General features: G+C 40.0%; 1 protein-coding gene across 1 annotated transcript in view; it reads left to right on the top strand.

Annotated features, from left to right (window-relative positions):
* SLC13A4 (solute carrier family 13 member 4) overlaps positions 1 to 18,030 on the top strand; it is a 56,579-nt gene that overhangs the window by 16,336 nt on the left and 22,213 nt on the right. Inside the window, exons 3-7 of the mRNA XM_069087296.1 lie at positions 10,726 to 10,862; positions 13,265 to 13,443; positions 13,940 to 13,994; positions 14,582 to 14,621; positions 16,165 to 16,242. Coding sequence (XP_068943397.1) covers positions 10,726 to 10,862; positions 13,265 to 13,443; positions 13,940 to 13,994; positions 14,582 to 14,621; positions 16,165 to 16,242 — 489 coding nt within the window. The remainder of the gene's footprint in view (positions 1 to 10,725; positions 10,863 to 13,264; positions 13,444 to 13,939; positions 13,995 to 14,581; positions 14,622 to 16,164; positions 16,243 to 18,030) is intronic.

Below are 18,030 nucleotides of genomic sequence, written 5' to 3'. Positions count from 1 at the left end.
GCAATATGGGAAGGAGAGTAGTGAACCAGCTAACCAACATGTTAGAGCAAGATAACAGGGAGCCTTGAATGCCGGGATTGGGAGGTTATATTTTGATAAGCAATTGGGGAACAGTGGGTAGTATTTGGGTGAAGAAATGATGTGATCAAGGCAGTGCATTACAAAGATGACTCAGGGAGATTAGGTAGGAAAAAAATCTAAAAGAGCTAAGAGAAAACTAGGAAGGCACCAGGGTAATGAACAGGAACTGGACATGAGAGATATTGTGAAGATGAAATTGGAAGAATTTGGGAACTGAATGGACATTTGGGGTGGAGAGAGGGAAGAGTCAAAGATGACTCCACATGACCTCAATTCCTTCAAGAAGTCCAGAAAGACGTCTCTAACCATTCCCCTGAACAGCCTCACACCAACCGGCCAGCTGAGTAGGCCCAGTTCACAACCAGATCCTTATGAAATCTAGTGATCCTCTGTCATAACCCTGCTCTGGGCACACTGCCTACATCCTCACCATCACATGCTGGCCTCGCTGTTCAATCCACCCATCTGCTGACCCCTCCAGTCCCAAGACCCCTGTTCAATTAGCACCACCAGAGATCTCCAACCCACAGGGGCCCCATCTAGAATGGTCAAAAAACTTGGGATGAAAAAAAAGAAGACCAAACCCTGGACTAGGATTTAGTATACCTGGTAAGAGTCCAACCTCTGCCCCTAATTAGCAGTGTGACCATAAACAAGTCAGCCTTTTTAGATCTCAGTTTCCTCACCTGTAAACTAAGTGAATAGATGATTTCTGTGGTCCCTGTGATCTGTGATCAGAATTATTCCAGCCCTTCCAAAGATGAAAAAATAACTCAGACTATCTCAAAAGTATGTAGGGTACAAGGATATATTGGAGGAAAAAGCAGACTGAGATATCCACCGCAACCACCACCACCCCCCAAAAAAACTGCCCTGTAGACTTACAGCAAAATATCTCAGTTTCTTTTAGTGGCCTTTCTGTGCTACTTTAGGGACTATGAAATAATTTAGAGATTTCATCCACCTCTCAATAATATCAATAATAATATTAACAATGTTTATATTACTTAATAATGTATAATGTTTGTATTAACATTTTTGTGTAGTGCTTTGGGCTTTGTAAAGTGCTTCACATATATTCTCCTTTGACCATCCCAACAATTCTGTGACATAGGGATTAGCATTATCCCCATTCCCACTTTACAGATGGGGAAACTGGGGTTCACAAAAGTTACATTGACTTGCTCAGAGTCAGACAGCTAGTAAATTATATCTGAAGCACGATTTGAACTTGTCTCTTCCTACAACTTCAGTTCTCTACTACTTCATCCAGCTGCTTTTCCATCCCTTCTGTATATTAACAAAAGCACTGACTTTGACCATTTGCCTAAATTTGAAGTATGTGCCAGACCTAATTATCCTCCTTACACTTGTATATGTTTGGGAGTGGGAAAGGGGAGCAGTTATATTAATGAGGAGAACCAAGCCGCAGGGAGAGGGATGTGGCAACTTCCAGACATTTTTCCTTCCCACCCCAATGCCTATGGTCACAACGGAATAGGAAAGTGTGGGAATGAGAATGCAGCCCTGAAACCAATTATTTGTGGGTCTGAAATACACCAGTTGGGGGAAGGAGAGGGGTCTGTGCTCTACAAAGACCTATTCCCCCAGGACCAATCACCATCTGCAATTTCCTCTGACACTTGGAAAATGCCCACCACTTGAAGCCTTAAAGAATCATATTATAGTATGAATTATATAATCATAGTCTTTTAATGCTGGAATGGACCTTAAGCATCATCTAATCCAAAGCTTTCATTCTTTAAATGAGGAAATTGAGGTCTAAAGAGATTGTGACTTGCCCAAGATCACACAACTAGTTAAGTGAGTAAACCATTAATTATAAAGCCACATCTCTTGGTTCCCAGTACAGCGTTCCATCCACAATAATATACTGTAATATTATTAAATATTCTTAATACTTTATTAGAAGCTTTGCTTATATGATTTTAATATGTATCATACTGATCTTAAATGTGATTTTATTACACCAAATTTTTCTGCCAAAATGCAGCTCCATTTTTTTTGCGATTGAAATCAGTGGGAAAGAATTAATTAAATTTAAATTCATTTTAGAATGAATTCTGCTATAATGCATGTTATGTTGAGTGAGGGAAACCTTTTCTGCACATAACTAGTAGCAGCTGCTTGGAACCACCTCCTGTACATGAATGCTGCATGGTCGTTGGTATAAGTGGAGTTGGGTGGGGTAGTCTGGTATGATTTCTTGGAGGAGGGTTTCTAGCTAAGATTTTAAATAAGGGAGAAAAAAATTTGGCAGAGATGGTTCTCATGGGAAATAGGAAAGGATAGTTAGCAGAATTCTTTAGAGGAAGCAGAAAGTCTTGAGATTGGAATAAATGGAGGTTTTGTTACATTTGCTAGAAAGACCATGACTAGGCATTCAGGTTTATAGTCACTGTAACTGGGATCCTCGATCAGTTACTGTGTACGAAGGAGAATGTTGGGATCAAAAGGCACTTCTGGAAGAATACAGAATCACAGAATCTTAGAGTCAGGTAGACCTTGGCTATCATTTAGAGAAATCCTATCTGTTGTGTCTTTACCAATAGATTGTTGGTTTACCAACTTTCTCTTTAAATACTTCCAGTGAATCCAGCTACCTCCTAATCAACCTATTATTCCGCAGAAAGATAATTTATTCTTTAGAAAGTTCTTTCTTACATTAAGCAAAAAGTTAATCCTTTGTAACTTCCATCCACTGATTCTAGTCCAACCCTCTATAAAAACAAAGAATAGTTCCCTCTTCTGTGTGCTGGCTTATTAAGATATTGAGGGCAGTTAGGTGGTCCAATGCACAGAGTACTAGGCCTGTGATCAGAAAGACTCATCTTTCTGAGTTTAAATCCAGTCTCTGATAATTATTAGCTGTGTGCCCTGGGCAAGTCACTTAATCCTGACTGCTTCAGTTCCTCATCTGAAAAAATCAGCTAGAGAAGGAAATGGCAACCTATTCCAGTATCTTTGGCAAAAAAAAAAAAAAATGAAAAATGGAGTCATAAAGAGCTGAACACAACTAAAATGACTGAACAACAACAATTAAGATACTGGAGGATGGTTATCATGTTATGCTCTAATCTCTTCTGAGCTCTGAAATTCTCAGTTGAAATCCTGGTTCTGTTATTTAGAACCTGTGTGACCATGGGCAAGTCTCTTCATTTCTCTGGGCCTCCCCTCCTTATCTATAAATGGGGAGGCTGGACTCCTTTAACTGGTCAACAAGCACTTAAGTACCTTCCATGTTCTAGGTGCTGGGGATTCAGAGATAAAAATTAAATAATCTTTGCCCTGAAAGAACTTACATTCTATCAGAATGAACTCTAAAAGTCCCTCCAAAAAAGGCTCTATGGTATAGTATATGGACTTGGACACTAGGTTTGGAATCGGGAATGCCTGGGTTGGAATCCTGCCTTAGATATTTCTTTACTAGCTGTGTGAGCTGGGACAAGTCACTTAAACTCAATGGCTTCTAATATCCCGCCAGCTTCTAATTTGTGATCCTATAATACTGTGATTCCATTTCCAAATCCAAGACCCCAAGATTCAATGATTCTTCAGACTAAACAGCACAGGATGTTACAGACATAGGCTGTTTTATTACACCTTGCTTTACTGCACTTTGGAGATAGTGTGTTTTTCACAAATTGAAGGTTTGTAGCAATCCTGTGGCAAGTTCCATTTTTCCAATAGCATGTGCTCACATTGTATCTCTTTGTCACGTTTTGGTGATTCCTACAATATATCTATTTATTATTATTGTTGTTGATTATTCATTACTATCATTTGTTTTTTCATTATTATATGGTGACCTGTGATCAGTGATATTTGATGTTACTATTGTCATTGTTTTGGGGCACCATAAACAGTGCCTATATAAGACAATGAACTAATGATAAATGTTATGTGTGTTCTGACTGCTCTACTGATCAGTCTTTCCTGATTCATTTCCTCTCCTTGGGCCTGAGACACAACAATATTGAAATTAGCCATTTCATTACCCTACGATAGCTGCTAAGTGTTCAAATGAAAGGAAGAGTTACATGTCTTTCACTTTAAATCAAAAGCTAGAAATGATGAAGCTTAGTGAGGAACACATGTCAAAAGCTGAAATAGGCCAAAAGCTAGGCCTCTTGCACCAATTAGCCAAGTTGTGAATGCAAAGGAAATGTTCCAGAAGGAAACTTAAAGTGCAATTTTCTAGAAATAAAGTATCTAAATTAAGGTATATACATTATTTTTTAGACATAATACTATTATGAGCAGCCAGGTAGGTGGTGCAGTGGGTAGAATGCTGGGCTTGTAGCCAGAAAGACTCCTCTTCCTAAGTTCAAATCCAGCCTCGGACACTTACTAACAATGTGACCCTGGGCAAGTCATTTAACCCTCTTTGCCTCAGTTTCCTCATCTGTAAAATGAGTTGGAGAAGGAAATGGTAAACCACTCCAGTATCTTTGCCAAGAAAACCCTAGAAGGATTCAGATACAACTGAAAAAATGACTCAACAACAATTATTGCATATTTAATAGACTACGGTATAGCATACATATAACTTTTATATGCATTGAGAAACAAAAAAAAACATGTGAATCAATTTATTATATTTGCTTTATCATTATAGTCTGGAAAAAATTTACAATATCTCCAAGATATGCCTATACTTCCAAATCTCTCATGACCCTTATCTGATCACTTTCTTCTTGACGCAGTACAGTCTATTTTTAATGTTCTTCAAAAGTGGCACCCAGAGCTAGACACTGTACTTCAGATACGGTCTGACCAGGGGAGAGGAAATATTATGTCCCAAAATGGACAGCATGGTTGCCTGATTGCTTCTATTTAGAAAATTTTTTTTTTTGGCAAATTCAGTTTCAGCTAATTCAAATGAAGCCACCAGCCTTTCTTTCACATGAACTTTTTGTCAAGCCAGATCTCCCTAGTCTATATTTTATAACAGATTTTTAAAAATTAAACACTAGATGTATTTATTAAAATTTATTTATTATTAAAATACAAAATATGACTACTGAATTTCCTCATTTTGACCTATTATTCCAGCTTCTGAGATCATTTTGAATCATAATAGTCACCCATTCTACCAGCTACCCTTCCCACACACAGCTATGATACACATGCTTCCTTTGTCTTCTCGGACATTCACAGTATTGAACAGATGAGAAGGACAGCGTCCTGCAACATGAAGTATTAGAGATCTGATATTTTATGCATAGGTATGCATGTTGTTTCCCTTGGTGGAATATAAATTCCTTGAGGACAGGATTTCCATTTTTGACTTTGTCTCCCCACAACCTGGCACACAGCACATGTTTATTGATTGATTCTTGAAGCTATGTGTAGAGAGACTGAGATCAATGAGGTATTCTAGTTGCTGTTGCTGTTAAGTTTTAGTTTTTTGAAGAGGACCAGTGACTTCGTGGATGATGTCTTGACTTGCACGTGAACTGGATTTGAGGGAGTCAGAGCTGTGCCAAGGTCTCGGCCTCACTCTCTCTTCCTGAGTCACTGAAGTCCATTGGCAGAACAAAAGTCAATGAAGCAGTCTATGTCACATGTCTACAGTATTAATGATAATAACTGACATTTATTTAGCACTTTAACATTTGCAAAATGTTTTACTTGACATTAAATTGGGCCTTACAACAACCTCAAAAAGTAGATACTTCAGGTATTATCATACTCATTTTAAGTAAAGGAAAACTGAGGCTTACTGAGTTCAAAGCGATTTGCCCATAGTCACACAACTAGTAAGTGTCAGAGATGAAATTTTAACCCAGGTCATCCTGAGCCTAAGTCCTATATTCTATCCACCATTCCAGGCTCATCCCTGTGCTCCTCAGGGATTCCAAGGACTAGAGCTCAGTTCTAGTTCTCTCTTCTTTACAATGCCAACAAGTGGTGGTAAGGTCATGTGGTGTAACCAGTAAGACCACCGATTTCTAAATGGTGGCACAGTCCTGAAAGGCAAAAACGTCCAAGCATGAAAAGACTGGAACCTAGCAATCAAAAATACGTCTGTGAAAATGAATGAGAAGGGACCAGCTGAAGAAATGCTATAGAGGATGCTATGTCATAGCCATTGCCCTCAGCTTTGTCCGGGCTGTTCGAGTAAATTCCATTGCTATTGGGCCAGTTGGATGTTTCAAGTTCCCAGAAGCCATAGCCCCACCTGCTACCTCTGATACCCCCACTGGACTTCCTGAAAGGCTGTCAGAGCCAGAGCAGTATTTTGTGATGGGAAGTGTCAGGAGACTGAAATGATAAAGTACCTTCAAAATATATAGTTACTGTAAAGGCAGCTACTGAAGTGACTCTTTGAAAAAGCACTTCAGAGTACCAAGAGGCAGAAGCATGGTCCAGTATGTTGGGTGCCAAAGAAATGAGTTGTCTGTGGTTCAGTCTTTCACAAGCTAGAGATAATATCACTGAACGACCTGCCAGGAGTATGGAAAAGTACTATGCAAATAAAGCTTGGCATTATAAAGAAGTCATACAAAGTCAGAACATAACTGCAGTCATTCTAACTTCTCATCTGGTGCTTTTCCCACTCTAGGATGCTGGATGTCTCCAGGATGACTCTTCAGATGACTGCTTAGGTTTTTTTCTAAAGCCATTTCAATGGCATTTTCATCTCCTTTCAGGAGACCAGTACTTTGATGCTTGGGCCGGACATCAAGTCATTCATGTCACCAGCAAAGGGAGGATGGTTTCCCAAAAACATTAATGAGCTCCTGTAGAACTGGGATGTCATATCCTCAGTAGAAATAGTGAAAATTATTTCCTTTAGTTACTACAGGGAAAATGGATTTGCGTTTAAGGACTGAGTTATCAAAAGAGGTCAATCAATCAATCAATATGCATTTTGTTAAGTGCCTACTATGTACCAAACATGAGCTAGATACTGGGCAAGCCAAAAGTGAGACAGTTCCTCCTGTCATGCAAACATCTCTATGGAGATAATCTTTCCTGGGACAGATATCCCTCTTTCAGGGATTAGTTTGGGGGCAGCCCAACTTGGAATTGGGGGGTGATCTTGATACCTAAAAGTCCTTTCTAGGGCTTCTACGTAACTTTTACAACATGGATGAAATTAGTCGAACATAGGGCATACAAAACATGTCAGGTTCCGTTTTTACTATTCTGTGAGGTGCTCTATACCTTCCCTCTCCAAATTCGATCATTTTCCAGGAGGCTAATAACCATTTTCATTCATTCATTCAATGAGCATTTATTACATATCTACTTTGTGCTGGGGAATACCAAAAAATATATGGTCCCTGTCTTCAAGGATCTTACAGTCTAGTGGATAAATAATGTACGTATGGATGAAAATTAAATAATGATATGATCTTAAAATACAAGCAACAGCATAAGAGAGCAAATATTACAAGTTGTCTTTGACTGTTTCTTCTCCCTTACTACACACATATCCAATTTCCATCTCCTGCCAATTCCATCACCACAGGATCTCTCCTTTCTATTACAATAGCACCCCCACCACCCCACATGTAGACCCTGATCTTTTCTCACTTAGGCTACTGTCTTAGGCTACTGGGTAGTCTCCTAACTTCCAGTGTATCCCATCTCATATACATATTTCACAAGACTGTCCTAATCTTCCTAATTTACCTTTCTGATCAATCATTATCAATCAACATGCATTTAATTAAGCACCTACTATGTGCCAGGAACTATGCTAGATGCTAGTGATATAAATGTAAAAGTGAGATATTCCCTGTTCTCAGGAGGTTTACATTCTTTTCTTTTTTTGGAAGCAAGGCAATTGGGGTTAAGTGACTTGCCCAAGGTCACACAGCTAGGAAGTGTCAAGGGTCTGAGATCGCATTTGAACTCAGGTCCTCCTGACTCCAGGGCCAGTTCTCTATATACTGCACCACCTAGCTGCCCTAAGGGGTTTACGTTTTACTAAAAAGAAACAAAACATATCTTTAGTAACTTACAACTAGGAAAGATAAATTCTCAACACAGATAAATACACATAGGATATACACAAGATAAATATACAGTGATTTCTGGGAGAACACAGTAACAACTAGGGAAATCAGGAAAGGCCTTTTGAAGGTCGTAGCCACTGAGGCGAGCCTTCAAAGGAATTAGAGGTTCTGGAGGCGAAGAGGGAAAGCATTCCAGGCATGGGGGATACCCTGTGCAAAGGCATGGAGTGGAAAGAGGAAATACCACATGGGAAAATCAGGAAAGGCCTTTTGAAGGTCGTAGCCACTGAGGTGGAGGTGAGCCTTCAAAGGAATTAGAGGTTCTGGAGGCGAAGAGGGAAAGCATTCCAGACATGGGGGATACCCTGTGCAAAAGCATGGAGTGGAAAGAGGAAATACCACATGGGGAGATCAGGAAAAGCAAGCTGACCAGTTTAGTTGGGAACAGGGGAAGTAATGTATAATCATTATGGAATGATAAGGTGGAGTATTTTTGGGAAGGGACATGAAACTTCTCTTGTTCATATTTTTTATTTAGGGAATGGCTTTTATTTATCAATTAGAGAATGGCTTTTAATTTTATAAATTTGGCTCAGTTCCCTATACATTTGAGAAATTAAACTTTTATCAGAGAAACTTGCTATAAACATTTCTTCCCAGTTTTGTTTTCCTTCTATTTTTGGCTACATTAGTTTTATTTGTGCAAAATTTTTTTTTAATCTCTCGTAATCAAAAGTATCCATTTTATGTCCTATGATGCTATTTCTTGTTCAGTTATACATTTTTCCCTTATCCATAGATCTGACAGGTGCATTTTTCCATGCTCCCCTAATTTACTTGTGATATATCTAAATCATTTATCCATTTTGACTTTATATAAGATACTGATCTATGCCTAGTTTATTCCAAACTGTTTTCCAGTTTTCCCAGCAATATTTGCCAAATGTTGGGTTATCATTCCAAAATCTTGGATCTTTGGGTTTATTGGACCTTAGACTATTATAGTCATTTACTACTATGTATTATGTACCTACTCTAGTCAGTACTAGACTGTTTGGATGATTACCACTTTGTAATATACTTTGTAATCTGGAACTGCTAAGCTGCCTTCCTTCACATTTTATTTTTCACTAATTCCCTTGTTATTCTTAGGTCATGAAACTTATCTACTTAAAATCCACCAGCAAATCTCCATTGCTTACAGAAAAATTATAAACACTTAATCGTTGCAATCAAAGCCTTCCATAATATGTCTCTAATCCACCTTTATGTCATCTCCTCCATATAGTCTACATTTCAATCGATCTGAACTACTTACCATCCTATCTTCATTACCTCCCTTTCCAATCTCTGGCTTTTGCTCAGGACATCTTCAATGGCTGGAACATTCCATTCCAAAGTCCTCCCCTCTCCCATCTTGGGCTGTTGAAATCCTGCCCCTCCTCCAAGGCCCACTTTATCTGTAAAGCTGTCCCTGATCCATTTCTTTCCTCACACCCAGAATCTCTCCCTCTTTGAATTTCTCATAGAACTTTGATCCTCTAAACTTTCCTCTGCACTTAATTCTCTCTCCCTTGTGTCATAATTATGTCTTCCTACACACACACATACACACCACCACCACCACCACCATTAGATTAGAAGTTTCTTTTCTTTTTTTTTTAGAGCAATTGGGGGTAAGTAACTTGCTCAAGGTTACACGGCCAGGTGTTTCTGAGTGGATGCTAAGTGTCTGAGCCCGGATTCGATCCCCCAGGTCATGCCGACACTGGGGCCAGTGCTCTTACTCGCTGTGCTACCTGGCCGCCCCAGATTAGAAGTTTCTTGAGAGTAGGATCCACATTATAGCTCTCTCAGTAGTCACAAAATCAGGTAGACCTGAACTCAACCAGCATGACACTTTCTAGCTGTGTGACTTTAGACAAGTGATTCTGTCTGCTCAGTTTCCTCCTCTGTGAAATGGAGATCATAACAGTACCTACCTCCCAGGGTTGTTGTGAGGATAAAAATGAGATAATATTTGTAAAGTGCTTTACGAACCTTAAAGAGCTATACAAATGTTAACTATTTTTATTCTTCTGCAGCTAACTCGTGCAGTAGACTTATCTTCCTGGGTTTAAATCTGGCCTCAGACATTTATTAGCTATGTGACCCTGGGCAAGTCACTTAACCCTGTTTGACTCAGTTTCTTTCATCTCTAAAGTGAGCTAGAGAAGGAAATGGCAAAGTATTCTAATATCTTTGCCAAGAAAGCCCCAAAATGGGGTCACAAAGAGTTGAACATGACTGAAAAATGACTCAACAACAACAATTCTTATTCTTCTTATTTCCCAGTCTTTACCACAGTATCTTACATATGGTTATGCGTCAACACTTCCATGAATCAATAGGCATACTCGCTCCCTCATTGCTGATCACAACTTAACCACCCCTTCTCATCTCGTATGATTCTTGTCCATTCCTGTTCATGTTGTCTTGCAGATTCTCTATAAGGAATCTGGATTTAGAAGCAGAAGGGACTCCCTTCCCAGCTGACTCAATGATGGGAGTCAGTCAAAACAAGTCCATAAATATTTATTGGAAAGTCAGAAGAAAGTCTCCAGAAGCCCCCTATGCTTCTAGATTCTTGGACCCTGCTCTTGCCTCTCTACAGGTGGCAGCAGAGTATTTCAAGAACACCACCCTGCTGTTGATGGGAGTCATCTGTGTGGCAGCAGCAGTGGAGAAATGGAACCTGCACAAGCGGATTGCCCTGCGCATGGTCATGCTGGCAGGAGCGAAGCCTGGCATGTAAGTACAGCCTACAACACACTGGGCATTACTGATGTGATGTCTCTCCTCTATAGGGAGACTGCCCAGGACATGCACTTTATTTTTCTAGGAATGGGAATGGATTTTCTCTGAACCATCCACACTCCTAGCCTGTCCTCATTATGACCGGCAATATACATCTTCAAAATGACAATCAACCATTAGGGTGGCCATGAAATTGACATTTTTATGTGCATGAAGAAAACCTAGTTACATAAGGACTGAATTCAGAGATGTATTGGAGTCAGCTTGGATAAGTTCTCAAGAGCTGATTGTTAAATTTTTAGAGTAAACATCTACCCCTCAGATATTTGCAAATACTATAAATCAAGGCTTGATTTTTCCTTTTCATGTTTTCTAGACTTAAGAAAATAATAGGGGGTGGCTAGGTGGCTCAGTGAATAGAGCACCGGCCCTGGAGTCAGGAGGACCTGAGTTCAAATGCAGCCTCAGACACTTAACACTTACTAGCTGTGGGACCTTGGGCCAATCACTTAACCCCAATTGCCCTGCCTTCCCCCCTCCAAAAAAAATAAAAGAAAAAAGAAGAAGAAAATAATAGATAGGATGTTAATAATGCATGTATAATAATGTAAAAATAATAATACAATGTCTAGGATGTATAAATGTAGTTCTTAGTATTTTCCACTCTAAATCTCAAATTCTATGTTCATATTTCTACTTGGAGGGTGCACTGGTTACAGAAGGCCAGAAATTCATCACCTTCTCCCTAAGGTAACATTTTTTTCTGTTCTGCCATTTCAAAGTCAGAGGGACTGTTTGCTCATTGACAAGTGAGATCAACATGTGGATGTTGCCCTATGTTAGGTCTGCCAGATTACCAACACTGCTCCTCCCATTGTACAGAGCTGATCTTAGTCGCTTAATTGTTTCCCTTTTTTGTAGAATAAGGACAATAAGGTAAGTACTTTCTAGGCATATAGAGAGCATTAATTTAGTTACTCTCGAAAGAATTTTGAACTGTCTCGAATCCTTTTTGCAGATTAGCTACAAGAAAATGTTCATCCTAGACTAGATTCTCCTTGACCCATTATCCACCTATTTCTGGATCATTCCCACTCCCCATTTCCCCACTTCCCCCATAATTTGTTATGAGCTCATGGGGTATTAAAAATCATTTGGATGTCAGCCTACTCAAAGCACCTTTAGAACATTAGCCTAACCAAGTAATAATTCAGAAATTAGATATGCTGCCTGTCACACTCCACCAAATTGCATTATGTTTCTTGTCTATCAAATAATGAGGTTGTTTTCATATATGCCTTATAGAAATATATACTCATATAGTTACAACTTCATGTAATACATCAAAAAGTCAATAAAAATGATTTTTGAATGATTCATAGCCCTGTTCTTCCCCATTAATGAGTATAGCCAAGAATGGTGTTACAGAGGAAAGAAACAGGAAGCATTTGACTTTAAGGGGGTTCAGTAAGAAGCAATAAACTGAATACTGGGTTCTGGATCTTGTTCTCTACTTGACCACTGAAAGGTCTTAGCTGTTTTCCCTTTATATTTGAGGGTTTGGGAACACTTGAGTTCAAATTCAGCCTCAGATACTTATTAAGCTGTGTGGCTCTGGGCAAGTTATTTAACTTCAGCTTGCCTCAGTTTTCTCATCTGTAAAATGGGAATAATAATAGCACCTCCTTCCCAGGGTTTTTGTAAGGATCCGATGAGATACCTGAAAAGCACTTAGCCCACCGCCCAACGCAAAACATAAATACGCCTCACTGAGCTCCCTCGTGAGGGTGTTGTCTGAGACTTAAAAAAAAAAATTTTTGCATGCATTTACACATAGGAGAATCACATGACTAATGTCTAGGTAAATAAAGAATGGTTAACAAATACCTTTACCTGTAGTCATTGCTGAGCACAGAGACAGTCACCAATGGTACTGTCTATGTAAATAAAGACTTCTGCCTTGCTTAAGACCTTGAAATTGCATTTGCTGCCAAAACGGATGAGATTATTTCCAAGATCCTTCTTAGTTATAAATCCATGATCCTGTGATTTATTATTTAAGGATCAGCGAGAATGAGACCCCATAGAAATAGACTAGTCCATATTCTAAATAAAATTAGCATCACTGAAAAAACAGAAAGAAATTATGTTTGCTGGTTCTCTGGTATGAGATGCAAGTCCAAGTTTAAGTCTAATAAATATCTACTATTATTTACTAGATCAGGACCATCCAATGCAAAAGCTACTGAGAAATCTATATGCCACCTAGGGGAAGAGTCCAGATGATTTGTTCCAAAGGTTCTAGATTGAACTCTAGATTGCATTCCAGTCCTCTTTGGCGTAGCATGAGGCCCCTTGATGACTTCTCAGTTTTGCTGTGGCCTCCTTCCTTCCAGGCTGCTGCTGTGTTTCATGTGCTGTACCACTCTTCTGTCCATGTGGCTGTCCAACACCTCCACCACCGCTATGGTGATGCCAATTGTAGAGGCTGTGCTGCAGGAGCTGGTCAGTGCTGAAGAAGAACAGGTCATGGAGGCCCCTGGCAACTCCAGCACTGAAGAAACTCAGCCAATCAGTACAGTCTGCTTGAGTTTTCCTAACCCTTCAGCACTCTCCTCTTCCCATACAGGCCCTTAGGTCTCTCTTCTCCCCCAAAATATCTCCCTGCTCCTATGACTTATATACATAGCTACATGACTCTATTTTCCAGTCTTCCCCCTAGAGCCCTGAGCATTTTCCCTTGGGAATGATCACTTCCAATTCCTGTTTCTTCCTCCTATGACTGACACTACAAACTCCTCCTCCTCCTTCAAATGGTGTGGACCATGTCCAAAGCCCAACCCAAAGCCTATCTATGTATGATATCCCTCTGGGCCTTCAGAGCAGAGAAGGAAAGCATAGATAAGGTACCCTGGGAGTTAGGAAAAGACAATGATCAATGTTATTGGAGGCTTGAAATACCTGCTCACCAAGCTCAGAACCCTTAAAAAAGCACTTATTGCCCTGTGTCACCTGATGCCCCAATATCTTCTCTCTTCTCTTTCACTCTTCCTCCTCCTCTCCAACTATAGGTCTTGGTGAAAAAAATGGACCCCCTTCTCTGGAGCTCATTTTTGTCAATGAAGAGTGAGTATATCCATTCTCCAACAGGAAGACGAGAAAAGTTTCTGCCACCCTTTATATGTCTCTTGTTCATTTATTACATTCTATTTTACATTATAGTTAGCTGTGCTCTTTATGTTACTTGTAGTTACCAAGAAGCAGCAGGACATAACGAACTTGCCTTGAAGTCAGAAAGATCTAGATTCAAGCCCCACTTCAGAATAATCTGACTATATGACCCTGGGCAAGTCACAACTTCTTAGGGTTCTAGTGAATTCCCTAAAACTGTAAGTTGAAGAGAAGGTGCCTACTTGCATTAGCATAGGAAGTTCCCTATGCCAGCAAAGCCACAGGTCCAATCCCATCTCTAGCTATTTGTACAGACATACTATCCCTCCTACTAACTGCAAACTCCTTGATAGCTGGGGAATTTATGGTCATTGCTGAGCACAGAGCCTTTTACATAATAGGTACTTAAGGAATGCTTATTTTTCAAATTAAAAAACTTAAATATTGAGTGTCAAGAATGAATAGAACTGAGATCTCCTAAAGTCCCTCAAAGTCTGGTCCAATGTGCTGTCTCATCTCTTGTTCATTTTGCTTTCTTCCAGCTCATCCACCCCAGATTTCCCTCCTCTGATGCAGAGTAAGGTAATGCTTTTTTTTTTCTGTGCTCTAGAATCACTCATCAGGCCAGTGGGATAAATCAGGGAGGTAACAATGCCCAGCCTCCCTGGCCCCCAAGATCATCACCTTTTTCTGTCTAATGAAGGCAAAGAACCACTCAAAAATGGAGGAGTAGGGAAAAGCACCCAACTCTTGGCAAGCTGGTGACTGGCATCACTTCTTACTACAGGGTCAATACCGAGTGACTTATAAACTTCAGAAAGTACAAATTATCTCACAGGGCAGCTAGGTGGCACATTGGATAAAGCATGGGGCCTGGAATCAGGAAGACTCATCTTCCTGAAATCCAGTCTGGCTTCAGACACTTACTAGTACTGTGTGACCCTGGGCACCTGTTTGCCTCAGTTTCCTCATCTGTAAAATGAGCTGCAGAAGGAAACACCAAACCATTTCAGTATTTCTGCCAAGAAAACCCCAAGTGGAGTCACAAAGAGTTAGATACAACTGAACATCTCATTTTTCACAAACCTAATATAGGAAAGTCCAGATTTGTAAGAAAGGGACATTGAGGTGTGGGGGAAGGATATCATTAATTACTTTAAAGAATATTTATTCCTATTCCAAAAAAGGATTCTCCATTTAAATAGCATTAATAGTCCTAAAAATAGTTTTAATGACCCTTTAAATAACAAGCTTCTCTATATTTAAAATAATTCCATTTCCAAAAAATCAGTATGTACAGAATTTTAAAGGAATATATATACACATACATATAAATATATACACACATACATACATATATTACTATAAGTTAAGCAATTTAAAGTTTTTGTCATGGATCCATCTGACAGTCTAGTCTGTGGACTCCTCAGAATCATATTTTTAAATGCATAAAATAATATATATGCTTAGAAAGGAAACCAATTATATCAAAATACAGTTTACTAATATATTATCAAATTAAAGAACTCTGGGTTTGAAGGATTTTTATTTTTATTTTAAAGGAAAAAAAAGAACCAAGAGTTTCTTTAGAAAAAACAAAATTCAAAAAAATTAGGATAAGCAAGAGAGTCATCTTTTTTTTTTTTTGCCTTTTGGAGGGCAATTGGGGTTAAGTAACCTGCCCAAGGTTACATGGCTAGTTTTTGTGTGTGGGGGGGGGTGTTAAGTGTCTGAGGCCTGAACCGAGCTCGGGTCCTCCTGACTCCGGCGGGGCTGACGCTTTACTCACTGTGCCACCTAGCCACCAAAGAGAGTCATCTTCTACCAGACTTCTAATGGTGTTTGACACTGAGGGTGTTTTGGAACTAACAACAGCAATATTACAGCAGTAATAATTATATGAGGTTTTAAAGGTTACAAAGTGTTTTTCTTAGCAAGATGGAGGCCAAAATGACCAGAGATGGGCAATCCCAGTCAAATGGCCTCTTTCCTTGGCTTCTAGCCCCCTGACTCCACAAAGTTAAGCACCGTTTTCCACACCCATCCCAAGTCTCAGGGGTACTCACCTAGACACTTCACCCTCAACATCCCTCTCCTGTCAGGCTCACCACTCTTGTTCCTACAGAACCTGAATGGAGTACACATGATCACCAACCCTATCAAGTCTGTGAAATCTCAGAGCAAGAGACAGAGCTCGCCTCAGGTAAGGGAGCCAAAGGTGGCCCTGTTTCATGTATGAAGCATGTCTCGAGGGCACATCATCTTCCATGAAAGCCACTCTCCCTGCAGACCTCAGAGGATCAGGTGTTACACGGCTTAGTAGTGCTGTATCTAGGTCCCGTTTGCCCAGATGGCTGTGGCTCACCCTTGTGTGCCCACATGAAGCCTTGAAGGGTCCAGTTTAGGTCCTTCCCCAGGGAGATAGGCATGACATTGGTTCCAAGCAAAGTGGCCTATTCCTCTACAATCTGGCCCAACGATGAGCCAGGGCCAGGGAGAGAAAGGAATGAAGAGAAAAGGAAAGGTGAGTGAGATTTCCACCTTGTTCTCTGGTCCAGGCTTTAGACCAGTTTTAGAGAAAAAATCCTTTTATTAAGGGGATTTGTTCTGTGAAGTTTGGATTCCGTCAAAGGGCTGCACTTGAGGACCAAGAGGGCCACATGTGGCCTCAAGGCTGCAGATTCCTCATCCCTACTTTAGCTAAGGATCAGGAGACTCTTGAAGCCTTAGAGTCACCAATAGAGATAAGTAATGCCTATGGGAGCTACTGGTAGGCCTAAAGCACAGACCAGGGAGGAGAGGAAAAGGGAAAGGGGAAAAAATGCTGTGGGATGGGGAGAGAGAGAGAAAAAGAAGGAAGAAAAGGATACATATGGTAGAGAGGAGTAGTGTGTCATCCGCAGATGACCCAAGCAATAAGGTCATAAGTCAGTAACATGAAATTTAAATAGAAATAGAGGATACTAAACCATACATCAGGAAGGATCCCTGGGGGAGCATATTAACTTAGAAAACTACATCTCAACATTATCTATGTTCTATTATATTTTTATTTATCTTGTTAACTATTTCCCAATTATATTTTAATCTGGTTGTCACACACACACTGGAGAGTGTTCCTAGGGTATGTTTGACACCTCTGCAATAAGTCACGTAAACCAAGTCAAGAACCTCCCCCCCTTGTCTACATACCATCCAGGCCAAGAAGACACATTCTGATCTAAGGCAGACTCCTTCCTCACTTCAAAAATGATCCATTAGGATTCACCCAACCAGGACTTTTTTCTGACCTGAATTAGAATAAGGAGTTTGATCTTCACAGTAGTTACTACCTTCCAACTACATGTGGAAAGGTGGTCAGACTCATTCTGCTTGACCCCATAAGGAAGAACTAGTAATGATGGACGAAAGTTGTAGAAAGGCCAATTTCAGTTTACCAGAAGGAAAGGTTTCCTAAACAACTAGAGCAGTCTGAAAAAGAAAATGAATTGTCTCTAGAAGTAATAAGTTTCCTATCACTGGAAGGTTCCCAATGGACATTAAGATGTTTGACTGTCCTGACAACCTTCTGAGGTAGGTGATACTATTATTCCCATTTTACAGATTAAGAGACTGAGGCTAAAGAAAAGATAATTAACTTGCCCAAAGTCACAGAGTTAGCAAGTGTCTAAGGTGGGATTTGAACCTAGGTCTTCCTGATGCTAGGTACAGCACTCTATCTGTTCTATCACACTGGCTTCTGCTGGTTAACATCTGTCAGGAAAACCGTAGAGCAGATTCCTACTCAAGTACAGGTTGGACTACATGGCCTCTGAGGTCCCTTCCAGATGTTGAATTCTGGGATTCTGTGAATAGAATGTCAGCTCCATAAGGACTAGGGGGATGTTTCATTTCTGGTTTTGTATCCCCAGTTTCTAGCATAGTGCTTGCAGATAGGAGGTATTGTAGTAGTAGTAGTAGTAGTAGTAGTAGTAGTAGTAGTAGTAGTAGT

This window comes from Petaurus breviceps, unplaced genomic scaffold (genome assembly GCF_028583685.1).
Source record: "Petaurus breviceps papuanus isolate PSGF00001 unplaced genomic scaffold, PetGlider_PUasm1.0 181, whole genome shotgun sequence".
NCBI classification, from domain to species: domain Eukaryota; kingdom Metazoa; phylum Chordata; class Mammalia; order Diprotodontia; family Petauridae; genus Petaurus; species Petaurus breviceps.
The sequence above is the reverse complement of the archived record's forward strand: the minus strand, read 5'-3'. Positions and strand labels throughout refer to the sequence as shown.